The sequence below is a fragment of the Thalassophryne amazonica genome, unplaced genomic scaffold, assembly GCF_902500255.1.
Source record: "Thalassophryne amazonica unplaced genomic scaffold, fThaAma1.1, whole genome shotgun sequence".
Classification (NCBI taxonomy): domain Eukaryota; kingdom Metazoa; phylum Chordata; class Actinopteri; order Batrachoidiformes; family Batrachoididae; genus Thalassophryne; species Thalassophryne amazonica.
In genome coordinates this window covers 183,822-206,442 of record NW_022986266.1, presented here as the reverse complement: position 1 = coordinate 206,442, position 22,621 = coordinate 183,822, and the positions used below count along the sequence as shown (strand labels likewise).

Sequence of the window (22,621 nt, the reverse complement as noted above, 5' to 3'; positions counted from 1 at the left end):
CACAAGCCCCCCCCCCTTCTTTTTTTTTCTGCACCGGAGCCACCCATCCTGTGGGCTCCGGGACCTCCCACTTTACAAATTAAGCACTGCCTACGATAAAAATTACAGACCTCTCCATTCTTTGTAGGTGGGAAAACCTACAAAACTGACAGGGGATCAAATACTTATTTTCTCCACTGTATATCTAGATCTAGATATACTGGATATATCAGTTCGCAGCAGAGTGTGAAGTGGCTGGGATGAGGATCAGCATCTCTAAATCTGAGGCCATGGTTCTCAGCAGGAAACCGATGGATTGCCTACCCCGGGTAGGGAATACGGCCTTGCCCCAAGTGAAGGAGTTCAAGTACCTCGGGGTCTTGTTCACTAGTGACGGGACAATGGAGCGTGAGATTAACCGAAGAATCGGCGCAGCAGTGGCGGTGTTGCATTCAGTCTACTGTACAAAAAGGGAGCTGAGCCGAAATGTGAAGCTCTCTACTGGTCAGTCTTCATTCCTACTCTCACCTGTGGTCATGAGGGTTGGGTCATGACCAAAAGAACTAGATCGTGGGTACAAGCGGTCGAAATGGGCTTCCTCAGGAGGGTGGCTGGTGTCTCCCTGAGAGATAAGGTGAGAAGCTCGGTCATCCGTGGGGAGCTTGGAGTAAAGCCACTGTTCCTTCGCATTGAAAGGAGCCAGCTGAGGTGGTTCGGGCATCTGGTAAGGATGCCCCCTGGGCGCCTCCCTATGGAGGTGTTCCAGGCACATCCATCTAGGAGGAGACCCCAGGGAAGACCCAGGACTATTTGGAGAGATTATATCTCCACACTGGCCTGGGAACTCCTCGGGATCCCCCAGTCAGAGGTGGTCAATGTGGCCTGGGAAAGGGAAGTCTGGGGCCCCCTGCTGGAGCTGTTACCCCCATGACCCGATCCTGGATACGAGGCTGATAATGATGATGATTTCTAGATCACATCACTCCCAGCTGTGATCAAGAAATCCCTTCCCTGTTGAAAAGTCTCAGCCCTGTCCTGTTGGGGTTTGCTGAGCCAGAAGTCAGAACTCAGATGCACAAGGGACAAAGGTGAAAGTCAGCAGGGACTTAATGTAATAAAATACTGTAAATAAAACAGTGTTGAGTTTGTAGATGTTGCTAGAACTGAGGCACATTCCAGTACGAGGAACCCAGGTTGGTTGGTTTGTGGCCGATGCTTGTCTGGAGAGAAAACTTGACCACCCCCTCCTGAGTCCCTCCCTCCCCCAAAGACCCCCCAGTCAGCAACATCACTACAGCTGAGGTGAGGAATGTGCTGCAGAGGATCAACCCCCGAAAGGACCCCGAGAGGGTCCTTAAAGACTGTGCACACCACCTGTCTGAGGTTCTGGCGGATATATTCAACACCTCTCTGTCCCAAGCCAGAGTTCTGCCGTGCCTCAAGACATCAACGACTACAGGCCAGTTGCACTCACCCCCATCACCACAAAGTGCTTTGAGAGGCTGGTGATGAGGCGCCTGAAGCAGACCATCGATGTGACTGTAGATGAGCACCAGTACGCGTACAGGCAAAACTGATCCACAGCTGATGCCATCTCCACCGTGGTGCATCAGGCCCTCTCCCACACAGAGAACAAGGACACCTATGCAAAGCTGCTGTTCCTGGACTTCACTTCTGCATTCAACACCATCATCCCGCAGAAACTGGTTTCCAAGCTGGCTGAACTAGGAGCTCCCTCAGCACTGTGCAACTGGATCCTGGACTTCCTGACTGGGAGGCCACAGAGTGTCAGGATCAACACCACCTCATCCTCCACCATCATCCTGAACACTGGCTCACCCCAGGGTTGTGTGCTCAGCCCACTGCTGTATACATTGATGACCTTCGACTGCAGAGCCCAGCACAAGAATAATCTTGTTGTTAAGTTTGCAGACAATACAGCAGTGATTGAGCTCATTAGCCAAGGGGATGAGACAGCGTACAGGCGAGAAGTGGAGAACCTGACACGGTGGTGCGGAGACAACAACCTCATCCTCAACACCCAGAAGACCAAGGAGATAGTTGTTGACTTCCGCAGGTCAGCCCCCACCACTCCCTCCCCCCTCTACATCAACAGAGCAGCGGTGGAGATCGTCTCCTCCATCAGGTATCTTTGAGTCCACCTCTCCAACTCTCTCACCTGGCACACCAACACCACGGCTGTCATCAAGAAAGCCCACCAACGTCTTTATTTTTTGAGGAAATTGGGAAGGGTTGGACTGAACACCGAGGTCCTCAGAGCCTTCTACAGCTGTGCAGTGGAGAGTGTCCTGTCCTGCTGCCACCCTGTGTGGTATGGTGGCTGCACGGTGGCAGAGAAGAAAGCGCTGCAGCGGGTGGTGAAGTCTGCACAGAGGACCATTGGATGCAGCTTACTACCCATTGGGGACATCTACATCTCCAGATGTAGAGACAAAGCCACCTGCATCCTCCTTCCCTCTGGAAGGAGGCTGTGCAGCATCCGGGCAAAAACATCCAGACTGAAAAACAGCTTCTACCCGCATGCTGTCAGACTGTTGAACAGTTCAGCATCCACCACCAAACTGTGAACATTGCACTACATGCACATTGTCACCATCTTAATACTCTAACGCTGCTGCTGCTGCCGACCCTGTGCCTTGTATATATATTCTATGGCCACAGGGGTGTGCATATTGCACATTGCAAAAGTTTATATTGCAAAGGTTTATACAATAGGTTAGGTTGAAAAATAAATAAATAAATAAATAAATAAATAAATTGTCCCAGTTAACTACACCAAGACCTGGAGAAACTGCATTTCGTTCTGCCTGTAAGGGTCGAGTGACAATAAAAGTGAGTCTGAGTCTGAGTTGAAGCAGACAACAGAAAGCTGGTTGTCACAAGGTATGGAGTTCAGAACTGGACTAATAATAAGACACATAAACAGTAAACCCAGGAGCCAAACTATGCTCCACACCATGATGGAACAATCTGGGGAAAGTAGATTTACAGCAGATTGGTGAAAGTGATGGGGAACAGCATACTCTCACGCACGCCACTCGCTTATCTTATGGCAAGATAAAACTAGACACTCTCATTTTGGCCAAACAAGTATCCAGTGTCTGTATATTCTGTTAGTACGTGCCTGCGGTTGATGTGCTTGATGAATTCCTGCGCAAAACGTAGTTCCCAGATAATTGTGATATATTGCTGTGTGATAATGAGTATATCTCATCTAAATTAATTAATTAAGAGTGGCCGTAATAAATATTTAAGAAACCTAAGGGCCTTTCACACCAAACACTTTGGAAGCATCAGAGGCGTCACAAATCGGTCTAAAAAGCATTATTTTCAATGAAATGCATTGCTTTTTAGAGGCATCAGAAGCATCACGTCACAAACCGAGCTAAACCGACACTTGTGATGGGAGTGTGCATTGCTGCTTGTCGACAGGCTGACGCGGGCAAAGTTCAACCCAGTCCAGCTTCCACTGATCTGTAGAAAACAGGTCAGTGCAGAAACCACTGATCTCTACAAAACAGGTCAGTGCAGAAACCACTGATCTCTACAAAACAGGTCAGTGGCAGAAACCACTGATCTGTAGAAAACAGGTCACTGGCAGAAACCACTGATCTCTACAAAACAGGTCAGTGCAGAAACCACTGATCTCTACAAAACAGGTCAATGCAGAAACCACTGATCTCTACAAAACAGGTCAGTGGCAGAAAACACTGATCTCTACAAAACAGGTGGGTGCAGAACCCACTGATCTCTACAAAACAGGTCAGTGGCAGAAAACACTGATCTCTACAAAACAGGTCAGTGCAGAAACCACTGATCTGTAGAAAACAGGTCAGTGCAGAAACCACTGATCTCTACAAAACAGGTCAGTGCAGAAACCACAGATCTCTACAAAACAGGTCAGTGGCAGAAGCCACTGAACTCTACAAAACAGGTCAGTGCAGAAACCACTGATCTCTACAAAACAGGTTAGTGCAGAAACCACTGATCTGTACAAAACAGGTCAGTGCAGAAACCACTGATCTCTACAAAACAGGTCAGTGCAGAAACCACTGATCTGTACAAAACAGGTCAGTGGCAGAAAACCCTGATCTCTACAAAACAGGTCAGTGGCAGAAAACACTGATCTCTACAAAACAGGTCAGTGCAGAAACGACTGATCTGTACAAAACAGGTCAGTGGCAGAAACCACTGATCTGTACAAAACAGGTCAGTGGCAGAAACCACTGATCTCTACAAAACAGGTCAGTGCAGAAACCACTGATCTCTACAAAACAGGTCAGTGCAGAAACCACTGATCTCTACAAAACAGGTCAGTGGCAGAAAACACTCATCTGTAGAAAACAGGTCAGTGCAGAAACCACTGATCTCTACAAAACAGGTCAGTGGCAGAAAACACTGATCTCTACAAAACAGGTCAGTGCAGAACCCACTGATCTCAACAAAACAGGACAGTGGCAGAAAACACTGATCTCTACAAAACAGGGCAGTGCAGAAACCACTGATCTGTAGAAAACAGGTCAGAGGCAGAAACCACTGATCTGTAGAAAACAGGTCAGTGCAGAAACGACTGATCTCAACAAAACAGGTCAGTGCAGAAACCACTGATCTCAACAAAACAGGTCAGTGCATAAACCACTGATCTCAAGAAAACAGGTCAGTGCAGAAACCACTGATCTCTACAAAACAGGTCAGTGCAGAAACCACTGATCTCTACAAAACAGGTCAGTGGCAGAAAACACTGATCTCTACAAAACAGGTGGGTGCAGAACCCACTGATCTCTACAAAACAGGTCAGTGGCAGAAACCACTGATCTGTAGAAAACAGGTCAGTGCAGAAACCACTGATCTGTAGAAAACAGGTCAGTGCAGAAACCACTGATCTCTACAAAACAGGTCAGTGCAGAAACCACAGATCTCTACTAAACAGGTCAGTGGCAGAAACCACTGAACTCTACAAAACAGGTCAGTGCAGAAACCACTGATCTCTACAAAACAGGTCAGTGCAGAAACCACTGATCTGTACAAAACAGGTCAGTGGCAGAAAACCCTGATCTCTACAAAACAGGTCAGTGGCAGAAAACACTGATCTCTACAAAACAGGTCAGTGCAGAAACGACTGATCTGTACAAAACAGGTCAGTGCACAAACCACTGATCTGTACAAAACAGGTCAGTGGCAGAAACCACTGATCTATACAAAACAGGTCAGTGCAGAAACCACTGATCTCTACGAAACAGGTCAGTGCAGAAAACACTGATCTCTACAAAACAGGTCAGTGGCAGAAAACACTGATCTGTAGAAAACAGGTCAGTGCAGAAACCACTGATCTCTACAAAACAGGTCAGTGGCAGAAAACACTGATCTCTACAAAACAGGTCAGTGCAGAACCCACTGATCTCAACAAAACAGGACAGTGGCAGAAAACACTGATCTCTACAAAACAGGGCAGTGCAGAAACCACTGATCTCTACAAAACAGGTCAGAGGCAGAAACCACTGATCTGTAGAAAACAGGTCAGTGCAGAAACCACTGATCTCAACAAAACAGGTCAGTGCAGAAACCACTGATCTCAACAAAACAGGTCAGTGCAGAAACCACTGATCTCAACAAAACAGGTCAGTGCAGAAACCACTGATCTCTACAAAACAGGTCAGTGCAGAAACCACTGAGCTGTACAAAACAGGTCAGTGCAGAAAACACTGATCTGTACAAAACAGGTCAGTGGCAGAAAACACTGATCTGTAAAAAACAGGTCAGTGCAGAAACCACTGATCTGTAAAAAACAGGTCAGTGCAGAAACCACTGATCTCTACAAAACATGTCAGTGCAGAAAACACTGATCTCTACAAAACAGGTCAGTGCAGAAACCACTGATCTCTACAAAACAGGTCAGTGGCAGAAAACACTGATCTCTACAAAACAGGTCAGTGCAGAAACCACTGATCTCTACAAAACAGGTCAGTGCAGAAACCACTGAGCTGTACAAAACAGGTCAGTGGCAGAAACCACTGATCTCTACAAAACAGGTCAGTGCAGAAACCACTGATCTGTACAAAACAGGTCAGTGCAGAAAACACTGATCTGTACAAAACAGGTCAGTGGCAGAAAACACTGATCTGTAAAAAAACAGGTCAGTGCAGAAACCACTGATCTCTACAAAACAGGTCAGTGCAGAAACCACTGATCTGTAGAAAACAGGTCAGTGGCAGAAAACACTGATCTGTAGAAAACAGGTCAGTGCAGAAACCACTGATCTCTACAAAACAGGTCAGTGGCAGAAAACACTGATCTCTACAAAACAGGTCAGTGCAGAACCCACTGATCTCAACAAAACAGGACAGTGGCAGAAAACACTCATCTCTACAAAACAGGGCAGTGCAGAAACCACTGATCTCTACAAAACAGGTCAGTGCAGAAACCACTGAACTGTAGAAAACAGGTCAGTGCAGAAACCACTGATCTCAACAAAACAGGTCAGTGCATAAACCACTGATCTCAAGAAAACAGGTCAGTGCATAAACCACTGATCTCTACAAAACAGGTCAGTGCAGAAACCACAGATCTCTACTAAACAGGTCAGTGCAGAAACCACAGATCTCTACAAAACAGGTCAGTGGCAGAAACCACTGAACTCTACAAAACAGGTCAGTGCAGAAACCACTGATCTCTACAAAACAGGTCAGTGCAGAAACCACTGATCTCTACAAAACAGGTCAGTGGCAGAAAACACTGATCTGTAGAAAACAGGTCAGTGCAGAAACCACTGATCTCTACAAAACAGGTCAGTGGCAGAAAACACTGATCTCTACAAAACAGGTCAGTGCAGAACCCACTGATCTCTACAAAACAGGTCAGAGGCAGAAACCACTGATCTGTAGAAAACAGGTCAGTGCAGAAACCACTGATCTCAACAAAACAGGTCAGTGCATAAACCACTGATCTCTACAAAACAGGTCAGTGCAGAAACCATTGATCTCTACAAAACAGGTCAGTGCAGAAACCACTGATCTCTACAAAACAGGTTAGTGCAGAAACCACTGAGCTGTACAAAACAGGTCAGTGGCAGAAACCACTGATCTGTACAAAACAGGTCAGTGCAGAAAACACTGATCTGTACAAAACAGGTCAGTGGCAGAAAACACTGATCTGTAAAAAACAGGTCAGTGCAGAAACCACTGATCTCTACAAAACATGTCAGTGCAGAAAACACTGATCTCTACAAAACAGGTCAGTGCAGAAAACACTGATCTGTACAAAACAGGTCAGTGCAGAAAACACTGATCTGTACAAAACAGGTCAGTGGCAGAAAACACTGATCTGTAAAAAAAACGTCAGTGCAGAAACCACTGATCTCTACAAAACAGGTCAGTGCAGAAACCACTGATCTCTACAAAACAGGTCAGTGGCAGAAAACACTGATCTGCAGAAAACAGGTCAGTGCAGAAACCACTGATCTCTACAAAACAGGTCAGTGGCAGAAAACACTGATCTCTACAAAACAGGTCAGTGCAGAACCCACTGATCTCAACAAAACAGGACAGTGGCAGAAAACACTGATCTCTACAAAACAGGGCAGTGCAGAAACCACTGATCTCTACAAAACAGGGCAGTGCAGAAACCACTGATCTCTACAAAACAGGTCAGAGGCAGAAACCACTGATCTGTAGAAAACAGGTCAGTGCAGAAACCACTGATCTCAACAAAACAGGTCAGTGCATAAACCACTGATCTCAAGAAAACAGGTCAGTGCATAAACCACTGATCTCTACAAAACAGGTCAGTGCAGAAACCACAGATCTCTACTAAACAGGTCAGTGCAGAAACCACTGATCTCAACAAAACAGGTCAGTGCATAAACCACTGATCTCAAGAAAACAGGTCAGTGCATAAACCACTGATCTCTACAAAACAGGTCAGTGCAGAAACCACAGATCTCTACAAAACAGGTCAGTGCAGAAACCACTGATCTCTACAAAACAGGTCAGTGGCAGAAACCACTGATCTGTAGAAAACAGGTCAGTGCAGAAACCACTGATCTCTACAAAACAGGTCAGTGCAGAAACCACTGATCTCTACAAAACAGGTTAGTGCAGAAACCACTGATCTGTACAAAACAGGTCAGTGCAGAAACCACTGATCTCTACAAAACAGGTCAGTGCAGAAACCACTGATCTGTACAAAACAGGTCAGTGGCAGAAAACCCTGATCTCTACAAAACAGGTCAGTGGCAGAAAACACTGATCTCTACAAAACAGGTCAGTGCAGAAACGACTGATCTGTACAAAACAGGTCAGTGGCAGAAACCACTGATCTGTACAAAACAGGTCAGTGGCAGAAACCACTGATCTCTACAAAACAGGTCAGTGCAGAAACCACTGATCTCTACAAAACAGGTCAGTGCAGAAACCACTGATCTCTACAAAACAGGTCAGTGGCAGAAAACACTCATCTGTAGAAAACAGGTCAGTGCAGAAACCACTGATCTCTACAAAACAGGTCAGTGGCAGAAAACACTGATCTCTACAAAACAGGTCAGTGCAGAACCCACTGATCTCAACAAAACAGGACAGTGGCAGAAAACACTGATCTCTACAAAACAGGGCAGTGCAGAAACCACTGATCTGTAGAAAACAGGTCAGAGGCAGAAACCACTGATCTGTAGAAAACAGGTCAGTGCAGAAACGACTGATCTCAACAAAACAGGTCAGTGCAGAAACCACTGATCTCAACAAAACAGGTCAGTGCATAAACCACTGATCTCAAGAAAACAGGTCAGTGCAGAAACCACTGATCTCTACAAAACAGGTCAGTGCAGAAACCACTGATCTCTACAAAACAGGTCAGTGGCAGAAAACACTGATCTCTACAAAACAGGTGGGTGCAGAACCCACTGATCTCTACAAAACAGGTCAGTGGCAGAAACCACTGATCTGTAGAAAACAGGTCAGTGCAGAAACCACTGATCTGTAGAAAACAGGTCAGTGCAGAAACCACTGATCTCTACAAAACAGGTCAGTGCAGAAACCACAGATCTCTACTAAACAGGTCAGTGGCAGAAACCACTGAACTCTACAAAACAGGTCAGTGCAGAAACCACTGATCTCTACAAAACAGGTCAGTGGCAGAAACCACTGATCTGTAGAAAACAGGTCAGTGCAGAAACCACTGATCTCTACAAAACAGGTCAGTGCAAAAACCACTGATCTCTACAAAACAGGTTAGTGCAGAAACCACTGATCTCTACAAAACAGGTCAGTGCAGAAACCACTGATCTGTACAAAACAGGTCAGTGCAGAAACCACTGATCTGTACAAAACAGGTCAGTGGCAGAAAACCCTGATCTCTACAAAACAGGTCAGTGGCAGAAAACACTGATCTCTACAAAACAGGTCAGTGCAGAAACGACTGATCTGTACAAAACAGGTCAGTGCACAAACCACTGATCTGTACAAAACAGGTCAGTGGCAGAAACCACTGATCTATACAAAACAGGTCAGTGCAGAAACCACTGATCTCTACGAAACAGGTCAGTGCAGAAAACACTGATCTCTACAAAACAGGTCAGTGGCAGAAAACACTGATCTGTAGAAAACAGGTCAGTGCAGAAACCACTGATCTCTACAAAACAGGTCAGTGGCAGAAAACACTGATCTCTACAAAACAGGTCAGTGCAGAACCCACTGATCTCAACAAAACAGGACAGTGGCAGAAAACACTGATCTCTACAAAACAGGGCAGTGCAGAAACCACTGATCTCTACAAAACAGGTCAGAGGCAGAAACCACTGATCTGTAGAAAACAGGTCAGTGCAGAAACCACTGATCTCAACAAAACAGGTCAGTGCAGAAACCACTGATCTCAACAAAACAGGTCAGTGCAGAAACCACTGATCTCAACAAAACAGGTCAGTGCAGAAACCACTGATCTCTACAAAACAGGTCAGTGCAGAAACCACTGAGCTGTACAAAACAGGTCAGTGCAGAAAACACTGATCTGTACAAAACAGGTCAGTGGCAGAAAACACTGATCTGTAAAAAACAGGTCAGTGCAGAAACCACTGATCTGTAAAAAACAGGTCAGTGCAGAAACCACTGATCTCTACAAAACATGTCAGTGCAGAAAACACTGATCTCTACAAAACAGGTCAGTGCAGAAACCACTGATCTCTACAAAACAGGTCAGTGGCAGAAAACACTGATCTCTACAAAACAGGTCAGTGCAGAAACCACTGATCTCTACAAAACAGGTCAGTGCAGAAACCACTGAGCTGTACAAAACAGGTCAGTGGCAGAAACCACTGATCTCTACAAAACAGGTCAGTGCAGAAACCACTGATCTGTACAAAACAGGTCAGTGCAGAAAACACTGATCTGTACAAAACAGGTCAGTGGCAGAAAACACTGATCTGTAAAAAAACAGGTCAGTGCAGAAACCACTGATCTCTACAAAACAGGTCAGTGCAGAAACCACTGATCTGTAGAAAACAGGTCAGTGGCAGAAAACACTGATCTGTAGAAAACAGGTCAGTGCAGAAACCACTGATCTCTACAAAACAGGTCAGTGGCAGAAAACACTGATCTCTACAAAACAGGTCAGTGCAGAACCCACTGATCTCAACAAAACAGGACAGTGGCAGAAAACACTCATCTCTACAAAACAGGGCAGTGCAGAAACCACTGATCTCTACAAAACAGGTCAGTGCAGAAACCACTGAACTGTAGAAAACAGGTCAGTGCAGAAACCACTGATCTCAACAAAACAGGTCAGTGCATAAACCACTGATCTCAAGAAAACAGGTCAGTGCATAAACCACTGATCTCTACTAAACAGGTCAGTGCAGAAACCACAGATCTCTACAAAACAGGTCAGTGGCAGAAACCACTGAACTCTACAAAACAGGTCAGTGCAGAAACCACTGATCTCTACAAAACAGGTCAGTGGCAGAAACCACTGATCTGTAGAAAACAGGTCAGTGCAGAAACCACTGATCTCTACAAAACAGGTCAGTGCAGAAACCACTGATCTCTACAAAACAGGTCAGTGCAGAAACCACTGATCTCTACAAAACAGGTCAGTGCAGAAACCACTGATCTGTACAAAACAGGTCAGTGGCAGAAAACCCTGATCTCTACAAAACAGGTCAGTGGCAGAAAACACTGATCTGTACAAAACAGGTCAGTGCAGAAACGACTGATCTGTACAAAACAGGTCAGTGCACAAACCACTGATCTGTACAAAACAGGTCAGTGGCAGAAACCACTGATCTCTACAAAACAGGTCAGTGCAGAAACCACTGATCTCTACAAAACAGGTCAGTGGCAGAAAACACTGATCTGTAGAAAACAGGTCAGTGCAGAAACCACTGATCTCTACAAAACAGGTCAGTGGCAGAAAACACTGATCTCTACAAAACAGGTCAGTGCAGAACCCACTGATCTCTACAAAACAGGTCAGAGGCAGAAACCACTGATCTGTAGAAAACAGGTCAGTGCAGAAACCACTGATCTCAACAAAACAGGTCAGTGCATAAACCACTGATCTCTACAAAACAGGTCAGTGCAGAAACCATTGATCTCTACAAAACAGGTCAGTGCAGAAACCACTGATCTCTACAAAACAGGTTAGTGCAGAAACCACTGAGCTGTACAAAACAGGTCAGTGGCAGAAACCACTGATCTGTACAAAACAGGTCAGTGCAGAAAACACTGATCTGTACAAAACAGGTCAGTGGCAGAAAACACTGATCTGTAAAAAACAGGTCAGTGCAGAAACCACTGATCTCTACAAAACATGTCAGTGCAGAAAACACTGATCTCTACAAAACAGGTCAGTGCAGAAAACACTGATCTGTACAAAACAGGTCAGTGCAGAAAACACTGATCTGTACAAAACAGGTCAGTGGCAGAAAACACTGATCTGTAAAAAAAAACGTCAGTGCAGAAACCACTGATCTCTACAAAACAGGTCAGTGCAGAAAACACTGATCTCTACAAAACAGGTCAGTGGCAGAAAACACTGATCTGCAGAAAACAGGTCAGTGCAGAAACCACTGATCTCTACAAAACAGGTCAGTGGCAGAAAACACTGATCTCTACAAAACAGGTCAGTGCAGAACCCACTGATCTCAACAAAACAGGACAGTGGCAGAAAACACTGATCTCTACAAAACAGGGCAGTGCAGAAACCACTGATCTCTACAAAACAGGGCAGTGCAGAAACCACTGATCTCTACAAAACAGGTCAGAGGCAGAAACCACTGATCTGTAGAAAACAGGTCAGTGCAGAAACCACTGATCTCAACAAAACAGGTCAGTGCATAAACCACTGATCTCAAGAAAACAGGTCAGTGCATAAACCACTGATCTCTACAAAACAGGTCAGTGCAGAAACCACAGATCTCTACTAAACAGGTCAGTGCAGAAACCACAGATCTCTACAAAACAGGTCAGTGGCAGAAACCACTGAACTCTACAAAACAGGTCAGTGCAGAAACCACTGATCTCTACAAAACAGGTCAGTGGCAGAAACCACTGATCTCTACAAAACAGGTCAGTGCAGAAACCACTGATCTCTACAAAACAGGTCAGTGCAGAAACCACTGATCTCTACAAAACAGGTCAGTGCAGAAACCACTGATCTCTACAAAACAGGTCAGTGCAGAAACCACTGATCTGTACAAAACAGGTCAGTGGCAGAAAACCCTGATCTCTACAAAACAGGTCAGTGGCAGAAAACACTGATCTGTACAAAACAGGTCAGTGCAGAAACGACTGATCTGTACAAAACAGGTCAGTGCACAAACCACTGATCTGTACAAAACAGGTCAGTGGCAGAAACCACTGATCTCTACAAAACAGGTCAGTGCAGAAACCACTGATCTCTACAAAACAGGTCAGTGGCAGAAAACACTGATCTGTAGAAAACAGGTCAGTGCAGAAACCACTGATCTCTACAAAACAGGTCAGTGGCAGAAAACACTGATCTCTACAAAACAGGTCAGTGCAGAACCCACTGATCTCTACAAAACAGGTCAGAGGCAGAAAACACTGATCTGTAGAAAACAGGTCAGTGCAGAAACCACTGATCTCAACAAAACAGGTCAGTGCATAAACCACTGATCTCTACAAAACAGGTCAGTGCAGAAACCATTGATCTCTACAAAACAGGTCAGTGCAGAAACCACTGATCTCTACAAAACAGGTTAGTGCAGAAACCACTGAGCTGTACAAAACAGGTCAGTGGCAGAAACCACTGATCTGTACAAAACAGGTCAGTGCAGAAAACACTGATCTGTACAAAACAGGTCAGTGGCAGAAAACACTGATCTGTAAAAAACAGGTCAGTGCAGAAACCACTAATCTCTACAAAACATGTCAGTGCAGAAAACACTGATCTCTACAAAACAGGTCAGTGCAGAAAACACTGATCTGTACAAAACAGGTCAGTGCAGAAAACACTGATCTGTACAAAACAGGTCAGTGGCAGAAAACACTGATCTGTAAAAAAAACAGGTCAGTGCAGAAACCACTGATCTCTACAAAACAGGTCAGTGCAGAAACCACTGATCTCTACAAAACAGGTCAGTGGCAGAAAACACTGATCTGTAGAAAACAGGTCAGTGCAGAAACCACTGATCTCTACAAAACAGGTCAGTGGCAGAAAACACTGATCTCTACAAAACAGGTCAGTGCAGAACCCACTGATCTCAACAAAACAGGACAGTGGCAGAAAACACTGATCTCTACAAAACAGGGCAGTGCAGAAACCACTGATCTCTACAAAACAGGTCAGAGGCAGAAACCACTGATCTGTAGAAAACAGGTCAGTGCAGAAACCACTGATCTCAACAAAACAGGTCAGTGCATAAACCACTGATCTCAAGAAAACAGGTCAGTGCAGAAACCACTGATCTCTACAAAACAGGTCAGTGCAGAAACCACTGAGCTGTACAAAACAGGTCAGTGCAGAAAACACTGATCTGTACAAAACAGGTCAGTGGCAGAAAACACTGATCTGTAAAAAAACAGGTCAGTGCAGAAACCACTGATCTCTACAAAACAGGTCAGTGCAGAAACCACTGATCTGTAGAAAACAGGTCAGTGGCAGAAAACACTGATCTGTAGAAAACAGGTCAGTGCAGAAACCACTGATCTCTACAAAACAGGTCAGTGGCAGAAAACACTGATCTCTACAAAACAGGTCAGTGCAGAACCCACTGATCTCAACAAAACAGGACAGTGGCAGAAACCACTGATCTCTACAAAACAGGTCAGAGGCAGAAACCACTGATCTGTAGAAAACAGGTCAGTGCAGAAACCACTGATCTCAACAAAACAGGTCAGTGCATAAACCACTGATCTCAAGAAAACAGGTCAGTGCATAAACCACTGATCTCAAGAAAACAGGTCAGTGCAGAAACCACAGATCTCTACTAAACAGGTCAGTGCAGAAACCACAGATCTCTACAAAACAGGTCAGTGGCAGAAACCACTGAACTCTACAAAACAGGTCAGTGCAGAAACCACTGATCTCTACAAAACAGGTCAGTGGCAGAAACCACTGATCTGTAGAAAACAGGTCAGTGCAGAAACCACTGATCTCAAGAAAACAGGTCAGTGCAGAAACCACTGAGCTGTACAAAACAGGTCAGTGGCAGAAACCACTGATCTCTACAAAACAGGTCAGTGCCGAAACCACTGATCTCTACAAAACAGGTCAGTGCAGAAACCACTGATCTGTACAAAACAGGTCAGTGGCAGAAAACACTGATCTGTACAAAACAGGTCAGTGGCAGAAAACACTGATCTGTACAAAACAGGTCAGTGCAGAAACCACTGATCTCTACAAAACAGGTCAGTGCAGAAACCACTGAGCTGTACAAAACAGGTCAGTGGCAGAAACCACTGATCTCTACAAAACAGGTCAGTGGCAGAAAACACTGATCTGTACAAAACAGGTCAGTGGCAGAAAACACTGATCTGTACAAAACAGGTCAGTGGCAGAAAACACTGATCTGTACAAAACAGGTCAGTGGCAGAAAACACTGATCTGTACAAAACAGGTCAGTGCAGAAACCACTGATCTCTACAAAACAGGTCAGTGGCAGAAAACACTGATCTCTACAAAACAGGTCAGTGGCAGAAAACACTGATCTCTACAAAACAGGTCAGTGCAGAAAACACTGATCTCTACAAAACAGGTCAGTGGCAGAAACCACTGATCTCTACAAAACAGGTCAGTGGCAGAAAACACTGATCTCTACAAAACAGGTCAGTGCAGAAACCACTGGTCTGTACAAACCAGGTCAGTGGCAGAAACCACTGATCTGTACAAAACAGGTCAGTGGCAGAAACCACTGATCTGTACAAAACAGGTCAGTGGCAGAAACCACTGATCTCTACAAAACATGTCAGTGCAGAAACCACTGATCTCTACAAAACAGGTCAGTGGCAGAAAACACTGATCTCTACAAAACAGGTCAGTGCAGAAAACACTGATCTCTACAAAACAGGTCAGTAGCAGAAACCACTGATCTCTACAAAACAGGTCAGTGGCAGAAAACACTGATCTGTAGAAAACAGGTCAGTGCAGAAACCACTGATCTCTACAAAACAGAAAAGTGTCACAGGACTGCTCATTTATAGAGCAGTTTTCTGAAGAAAAATCCTTGCAAATGTTTTTTTACCTTAAAATATCTTACTGTAAAAAATGGTTTAGAACACTTGTAATTAAAATAGCAAAATAAATAAATAAAAGGCTCTTTAGAAACCTTTCTTCATCTGTAATTTAAAACCACCTGTTATTTCAGATTAGATAATTTGTTGTTTAACACAAGGAACCTTGAACATGTATTTTTAGACAAATAAAATAACATGGAAATGTGTACATTTCTAAGTCTGGTAGATTATTTATATCTCATTTCAACCAGAAAAACAGACACTGTAAATAAATACAAATGTTTATTATAAATGCAACAGGAGATAATTTAACAATGACTGCAGTGTGTGTAAAGTAGGATTTCTGTGATATAAAACTCATGATGAAATATAATTACAAGTTGAAATGACTCCATTAAAAAAATTTCAAAATATGGGATTGCCTTTAATGTTATAAGGACAGAGTCATTTCTAAAATATGAATTTGACTAGTGATTGTGAATGTTTTTAAATTGTGCACATTAAGGAGGGAGAGCTTCTACCTGTGCAAATGTCTTAATTTTTAATGATCCATTCATTTTTTGTTATAATATAAAATAAAAAATAATAAAATAGTTACTGTTTAAAGAGCCTTTTATTTAGAAGCAGGTAATGTTCTGCTGGATTCTCGGGACCAGATGAAGGTCTCTTCTGCAGCTTTGAACTCTGGTGGTGTTGCTGAAGACACTTTTTTCCTATTTTGAAGAGCAGAGATGTTTTCTTCTGAGTGGACTTCATGGTGTTCAGCTCATCAATGGAAGTTTTTGAAGTGCATCTGTATTTAGGTTGTCTGTTCAGCAAATGTTTATATTTATATATATATATATATAAATATATATATATATATATATATATATATATATATAAATATAAACTATGGAAAAAAATGGCTGAAAAAATAAGTTATTTAAAGCTGAGTTATTTAAACCGATCCACACACACCTCCCCCAGCTCCTCTGGGGGAACCCCAAGGTGTTCCCAAGCCCGCTGAGAGATGTAGTCCCTCCAGCCTGTCCTGGGTCTTCCCCGGGGCCAGGACTTCGGCCTGGGTAATGGATGAGTCTGCCTCTGAGTCCCCAGTCTCTGCTTCCTCTTCGGAAGATGTGACGATGGGATTGAGGAGATCCTCAAAGTATTCCTTCCACAACATCCCCAGTCAGGGTCAACAGCTCCCCACCCGCACCATAGACAGTGCTGGTGGAGAGCTGCTCCTGCCTCCTGAGGCGTCGGATGGTTTGCCAGAATTTCTTCAAGGCCAACCGGTAGTCCTCCTCCATGGCCAGCCCGAACTCCTCCCAGACCCAAGTTTTTGTCTCTGCGACCGCACGGGCTGTGGCACGCTTGGCCTGCCGGTACCTGTCAACTGCCTCCGGGGTCCCACCTACCAACAAAGACAAGTAGGACTCCTTCTTCAGCTTGACGGCATCCCTTACTTCTGGCGTCCACCACCGGGTTCGGGGATTGCCGCCGCGACAGGCACCAGAGACCTTGTGACCACAGCTACGAGCGGCCGCATCGACAATGGAGGTGGAGAACATGGTCCACTCGGACTCCATGTCTCCAACCTCCCCCGGGATCTGGGAAAAGCTCTCCCGGAGGTGAGAGTTGGAGACCATGCTGACAGAGGGTTCCGCCAGTCGTTCCAGGTCTGACCGGCTTCCTGCCCTCCCAGCGGATCCAACTCACCACCAGGTGGTGATTGGTCGACAGCTCAGCTCCTCTCTTCACTTGAGTGTCCGAGACACATGGCCGAAGGTCAGATGATACGACTACAAAGTCGATCATTGACCTCCAGCTCAGGGTGTCCTGGTGCCACGTGCACTTATGGACACCCTTGTGCTCAAACATGGTGTTCGTGATGGACAAACTGTGACTAGCACAGAAGTCCAACAACTGAACACCACTCGGGTTCAGATCGGGGAGGCCGTGCTTTCCGATCACCCCCCTCCAGGTCTCACTGTTGCCACCCACGTGGGCATTGAAATCCCCCAGGAGAACAGTGAGTCCCCAGTCAGAGCGCTATCTAGTACCCCTCCCAGGGACTCCAAAAAGGTCGGGTACTCTGCACTGCCGCTTGGCCCGTAGGCCGAGACAACAGTGAGAGACCTGTTCCCGACCCGAAGGCGTGGGGACGCGACCCTCTCGTTCACCGGAGTGAACTCCAACACATGGCGACCTGGGGAGTAAAAGCAATGCGACCCCAGTTCTCTGCCTCTCCCCGTGGGCAACGCCAGAAAAGTGGAGCATCCAGCCCCTCTCCAGGAGTTGGGTACCAGAGCCCAAGCTGTGCGTGGAAGTGAGCCCGACTATCTCTAGTCGGTATCTCTCAACCTCCCGCACAAGCTCAGGCTCCTTTCCCCCCAGCGAGGTGACATTCCACGTCCCAACAGCCAGGGGCTGTGAGCGCGGACCGGGCCGCCGGGCCACCCGCCCTCGACTGCCACCCAATCTTCTCTACACCCGACCCCTATGGCCCCCTCTGCAGGTGGTGAACCCACAGGAGGGAACCATTGTTTGTGAACCATTTTTCTAATTTTAATTGAAAAAAAAAAGTTTCCTACCATGAATTTGTCAATCTATTTGTCCTGCATACAATTTTGCAAGGATCAGTGGATTCGTGTGGGGTCACTTAGGACCCCGGGATCATCAGATTTTCTATATTATAGCTTCAGGTGGTTCTGTAATTTGCAGACTCTAGTCATTCTATTTGACTGTTTTGCCGGGAAACCAGCAGACCTAGAACAGCAAGATGTACAGCTGCACAGGCATTGAGACTGATTCTTGATGCCCAGAATGAGGATTAAAATTGATTGTCACAAAGGATGACTGATGGGGTCTTTGACATTTGTGTTCAAGTGTTGGCATATTTGCTGGTCACCAGTTCTTCTATATTTGATGCTATAACTATCTCACCATATTAGTTGCTAGAACAGCTTGGTCGCTGTAGTTTCCTGAATGGCAGCGTATTGAAAAACCTTTTGAGAATGACTTTGTCTTGTGTTGGCAGATGTGAGCTCCAGCTGCAGCCTGACACCGCTGGTTCTTCTGCTGAATCTCAGTGTGGGCGTGTCCACGCTGCTGACCCGTGTTCACTCCCCTCTCCTCCTCTCCTAACGTACTGTGAGCAAACAAAGACTTCAAACACAAATGGATACTGGAACAGACGCACCACGTCTCAGCGTTATTAGTTAGTGTAGTCTAATGAGCTTAGATAGTGATGACCGTGCTGGAGGTGCACACCTTCACAACGAGGAGCGCATGTCTCACTCTGTAGCAAGCTTTCTAGTGAATATGCAAATGCAAAGTGAATAACATTCAAAAAAATTGGAAATAATGGTGAGGTGTTTTTTATAAAGCTTTGATATCCTGCTGAGGAAACACCACTCAAATCTTTTATTTAAGATGTAGATAATAGGCAACTTATCAACACAGGAAGACATGATGTAAAGGCTGCACTCGTGGTTCACTGACATGTTTGGAAACATTTTCTCTTGATACTGATGATGAATACTTGAAAAGGCAGTGTATAGCTGATGTATAATTAATGCTTGAAGGTTTAGAGGACTAAAGCTGGTCTCCCATTGCTGATATTTGACACATGTTTTTGGCAAAATAATAAATCAGTCAGTCAATAAATAAAATTGGATACTGAAAACAGGTGTCATCTGTGTTAACAGTAGTGTTAACACATTATAAAAATTTGTAATGTCGGCACAAATTGTGATTCACAAAACATTAATAACTGGGTTTAATTTGTGCAGAGAGGAGGCGAGTTTTAGCAAATGTCCAGGCATGTGAGCAGTGTGAGTGCATGTGGAGCAGAAAGGGTGGTGTGGGCCCACGTACGGGAAGAAACTGTTACATCAAAGCTGAAACATCTCTCACTCTGCGATGACACCAGACATGCTCACATCATTGGTTTTTTTACTGTCATCTTCCAGACCGCTTTGATCTTTATTTCATTCGTGCATCTTGAAATAAATCATTTCTGCCTGGCTGTGGATCGTGCAGCTCGTTTCTTTTGATGCCAGGCTTCACTTTAAGCCCAAATTAAAACCGTGTAGATTGTTTTCTGTGTTGAGCGAGTGGGAAGCAGTAATCTCTGCGCAGGGAACCTGGAGAAGTTCCACTAGTCCTAGGGTCCACTAACCCTAGTCCTAGTATTAAGGAGAGCATGTTGAAGGTGTTCCTAGATATTTTAGGCTATATGTTGTACTAAAGTAGGTAAAGTAATGTTATAAAAGTGTGACAATTAAAAAAACTTTTAATTATGGTGAGTTATTATTATTTCTTTATTTTCAATTTGACAGATTTATAGACAACAGTACAATTAAAGGTGATTAATGGTGTATGTCAACAGAATCATGTTTTTTGTTTTGTTTTTTGTTTTTTTTTTGTAAAGTGAACTTTAAAATCAGTTTGGGTTTGTCATGTCCACCATCAAATAATATAAAGGACCAGCGGCGCCTACGACCAGCGGATCGTCCCCAAGTGATGCACATCACTCGACTGTGTGGAGTCGTGTTGTGTGAAACTTATGTGTACTTGTGCGTAGTTGGCAGTGATAGTAGGAAACACAGATTTTGCCTGTTATGTTAAACAATTTGCTCTTGAATTACTCATTTTTGGAACTGGGACACAAATTGGGGTGAAAAATCTGCAATGTGAGACAGTTTTAGAACCTCCCAGTTTTAGGCTTCCCAAGCTTGGATTGTTGTCATGTGCCCATGTTATCAATTTGTTGACTTTTTTAATGTTCAGCACTACTTTGATTCATCACTGCACAAATCGATGTGGATGTTTTATTGCTTACAGATCATATGTTATTGTGGTGAATGTAACAGGGCACACGTTCATAACGGCACCAAAGATAAGTGAAGTAGCTCTGTGAGATGTTCGTGCTTCCTGCCACTGAGATTGACTCGACTCATCTTTGGTTCATTTATTGATTGTAATGTATTTGGTGTGTTCTGGTCTCAATCTGTCATCTTCATTGTGCAGAAACACAGACGTCTGCCTGTTTATGGCCAACATCACACCTATAAGATGTCATTTTCGGTAAACAGCAAATTATGTTCTTGTCAGAAATGGAAAGCAACTGCAGAATGATAATGAAATTGAAAATAAAGAATTTTAATAAAAGACTCCAGTCAAATCACTTCCATAGGTGTCACACATCCATAACAAATGAGTTTTTATCTAGAATTTTATGATTAAGTCTATTCTTATTTTAAGTCTGCAAATGCACTAAGAGTTGAGTATTTTTTATTGTCACAAAATTTTTTATTACACCACAAAATGAAATTCTTACTCTGTTCATTTTCCCTAGAAAATCTACATGTAGAAAACTCACATCAGATTATTTAAAAAAAAAAAGAAAACACATTATAAAACACACATTATTAGACTGAAAAACGTATTATATACACTATTTAAAGGACGTACACTTTAGAGCAGGGGTAGGCAACCTGTTCCAGAAATAGCCATGAGGGTGCAGGTTTTCTTTGCAGCCACTGACTCCACCAGGTGATTTCACTGATTAACTGATTCCATCTGCTCAAAGTGATAATCAGTAAAATCACCTGGTGGAGTCAGTGGCTGCAAAGAAAACCTGCACCCTCATGGCTCTTTCTGGAACAGGTTGCCTACCCCTGCTTTAGAGGATGTGTGGATGTGCAGTTTATGCAGTATTGGCAGTATTTTGACCAATATTGTGTAGTTTTAAGCAGCTCTAAGGTGCATGAGTGCATAAATAGCAAACCGTTGTCTATAAAACAAGAAATGACTGTGTGAGTGAATGTGACTTGCATATCTCTGACTGTCTGTCAGATCGACCTCAACTTTCGGATGTGGTTTGTGCACAGTGGTGGGCACAGTTCCGCTGATCCGCTAACCGCTAATTAGCAAAGCTAACTTTTCTTTAGCAGATTAGCTTTTCAGCTAACTTTGAAAACCATCAGGCCAATTAGCTTCCACTAAATTTAGTTCTACTAACTTTCAGTTCACTAACATTTCTTGCTGGTATAGAGCGCTGAGATATATGAAGGTTTTCACCATCTCCACCTCTGTCTCATCAATGTATCGTGGTGTGTGCAGCTCCCCACTTCTCCTTGGATCAGTAACCATCTCTTTGGTCTTGTCTGCATTGAGGTACAGATTATTGTCGTGACACCAGGCTACCAGATCTGCCACCTCTCTTCTGTACGCTGTGTCGTCCCCACCAGTGATCAGAAGGATGGCCGTAGTGTCATCCGCAAATTTACTGATGCTGGTGTTGTTCTGGGAGGCTGCACAGTCATATGTGAAGAGTGTGTAGAGCAGGGGGCTCAGCACACAGCCCTGGGGAGTCCCTGTGCTCACAGTTCTTATGCTGGATGTGTGGTTGTGAACTTTAACAGGGGTCTGTTAACACACACACACGCCAGTGTCAGGTTGGTGCCATACAAGGCACTCACAACACACTGGGAGCAACTTGGGGTTTAAGGACCTTGTCCTAAGGCCCTTAGTGATTTTTCAGTCAGGCTGGGGTTTGAACCAAGGATCATCTGGTCTCAAGCCCAATGCCTAACCACTAGACCATCACCTCCCACACTGTACTTTTAATCCAGTGAAGCAAGCAGAGCTTCTGTAATGACAGTTTTTTTTTGTTTGTTTTTTTTTTTACATTTTTGAGTGGAATTGCATGACTTTTTTTTAAACAACATAACCACAAATTGTCTTGTTTGAACAAGAGCTGAACCTGGACTGGTTTGATTTAACCCTTGGATGAAAAACTGAATCAGTTTTCACTTTCCAGTTTCACTGAGGCTTATAAACGGTAAACAGTTTGTAATGCCAATGAACACTCTGTGAAAATGACTGAAACCCTCCCCCTCCTCTCTCTCTCTTTCCACCCCTCCTTCTGCTCTCTCTCCACCCACCTC

The 22,621-nt window shown here is 44.4% G+C and overlaps 1 protein-coding gene across 1 annotated transcript in view; it reads left to right on the top strand.

Moving 5' to 3' along the window:
* LOC117505898 (alpha-tectorin-like) overlaps positions 1-18,930 on the top strand; it is a 160,159-nt gene extending 141,229 nt beyond the window's left edge. Inside the window, exon 13 of the mRNA XM_034165433.1 lies at positions 18,706-18,930. Within this exon, the coding sequence (XP_034021324.1) occupies positions 18,706-18,812 (107 nt within the window). The 3' untranslated portion in view covers positions 18,813-18,930. The remainder of the gene's footprint in view (positions 1-18,705) is intronic.
* Positions 18,931-22,621: the final 3,691 nt, after the last annotated feature.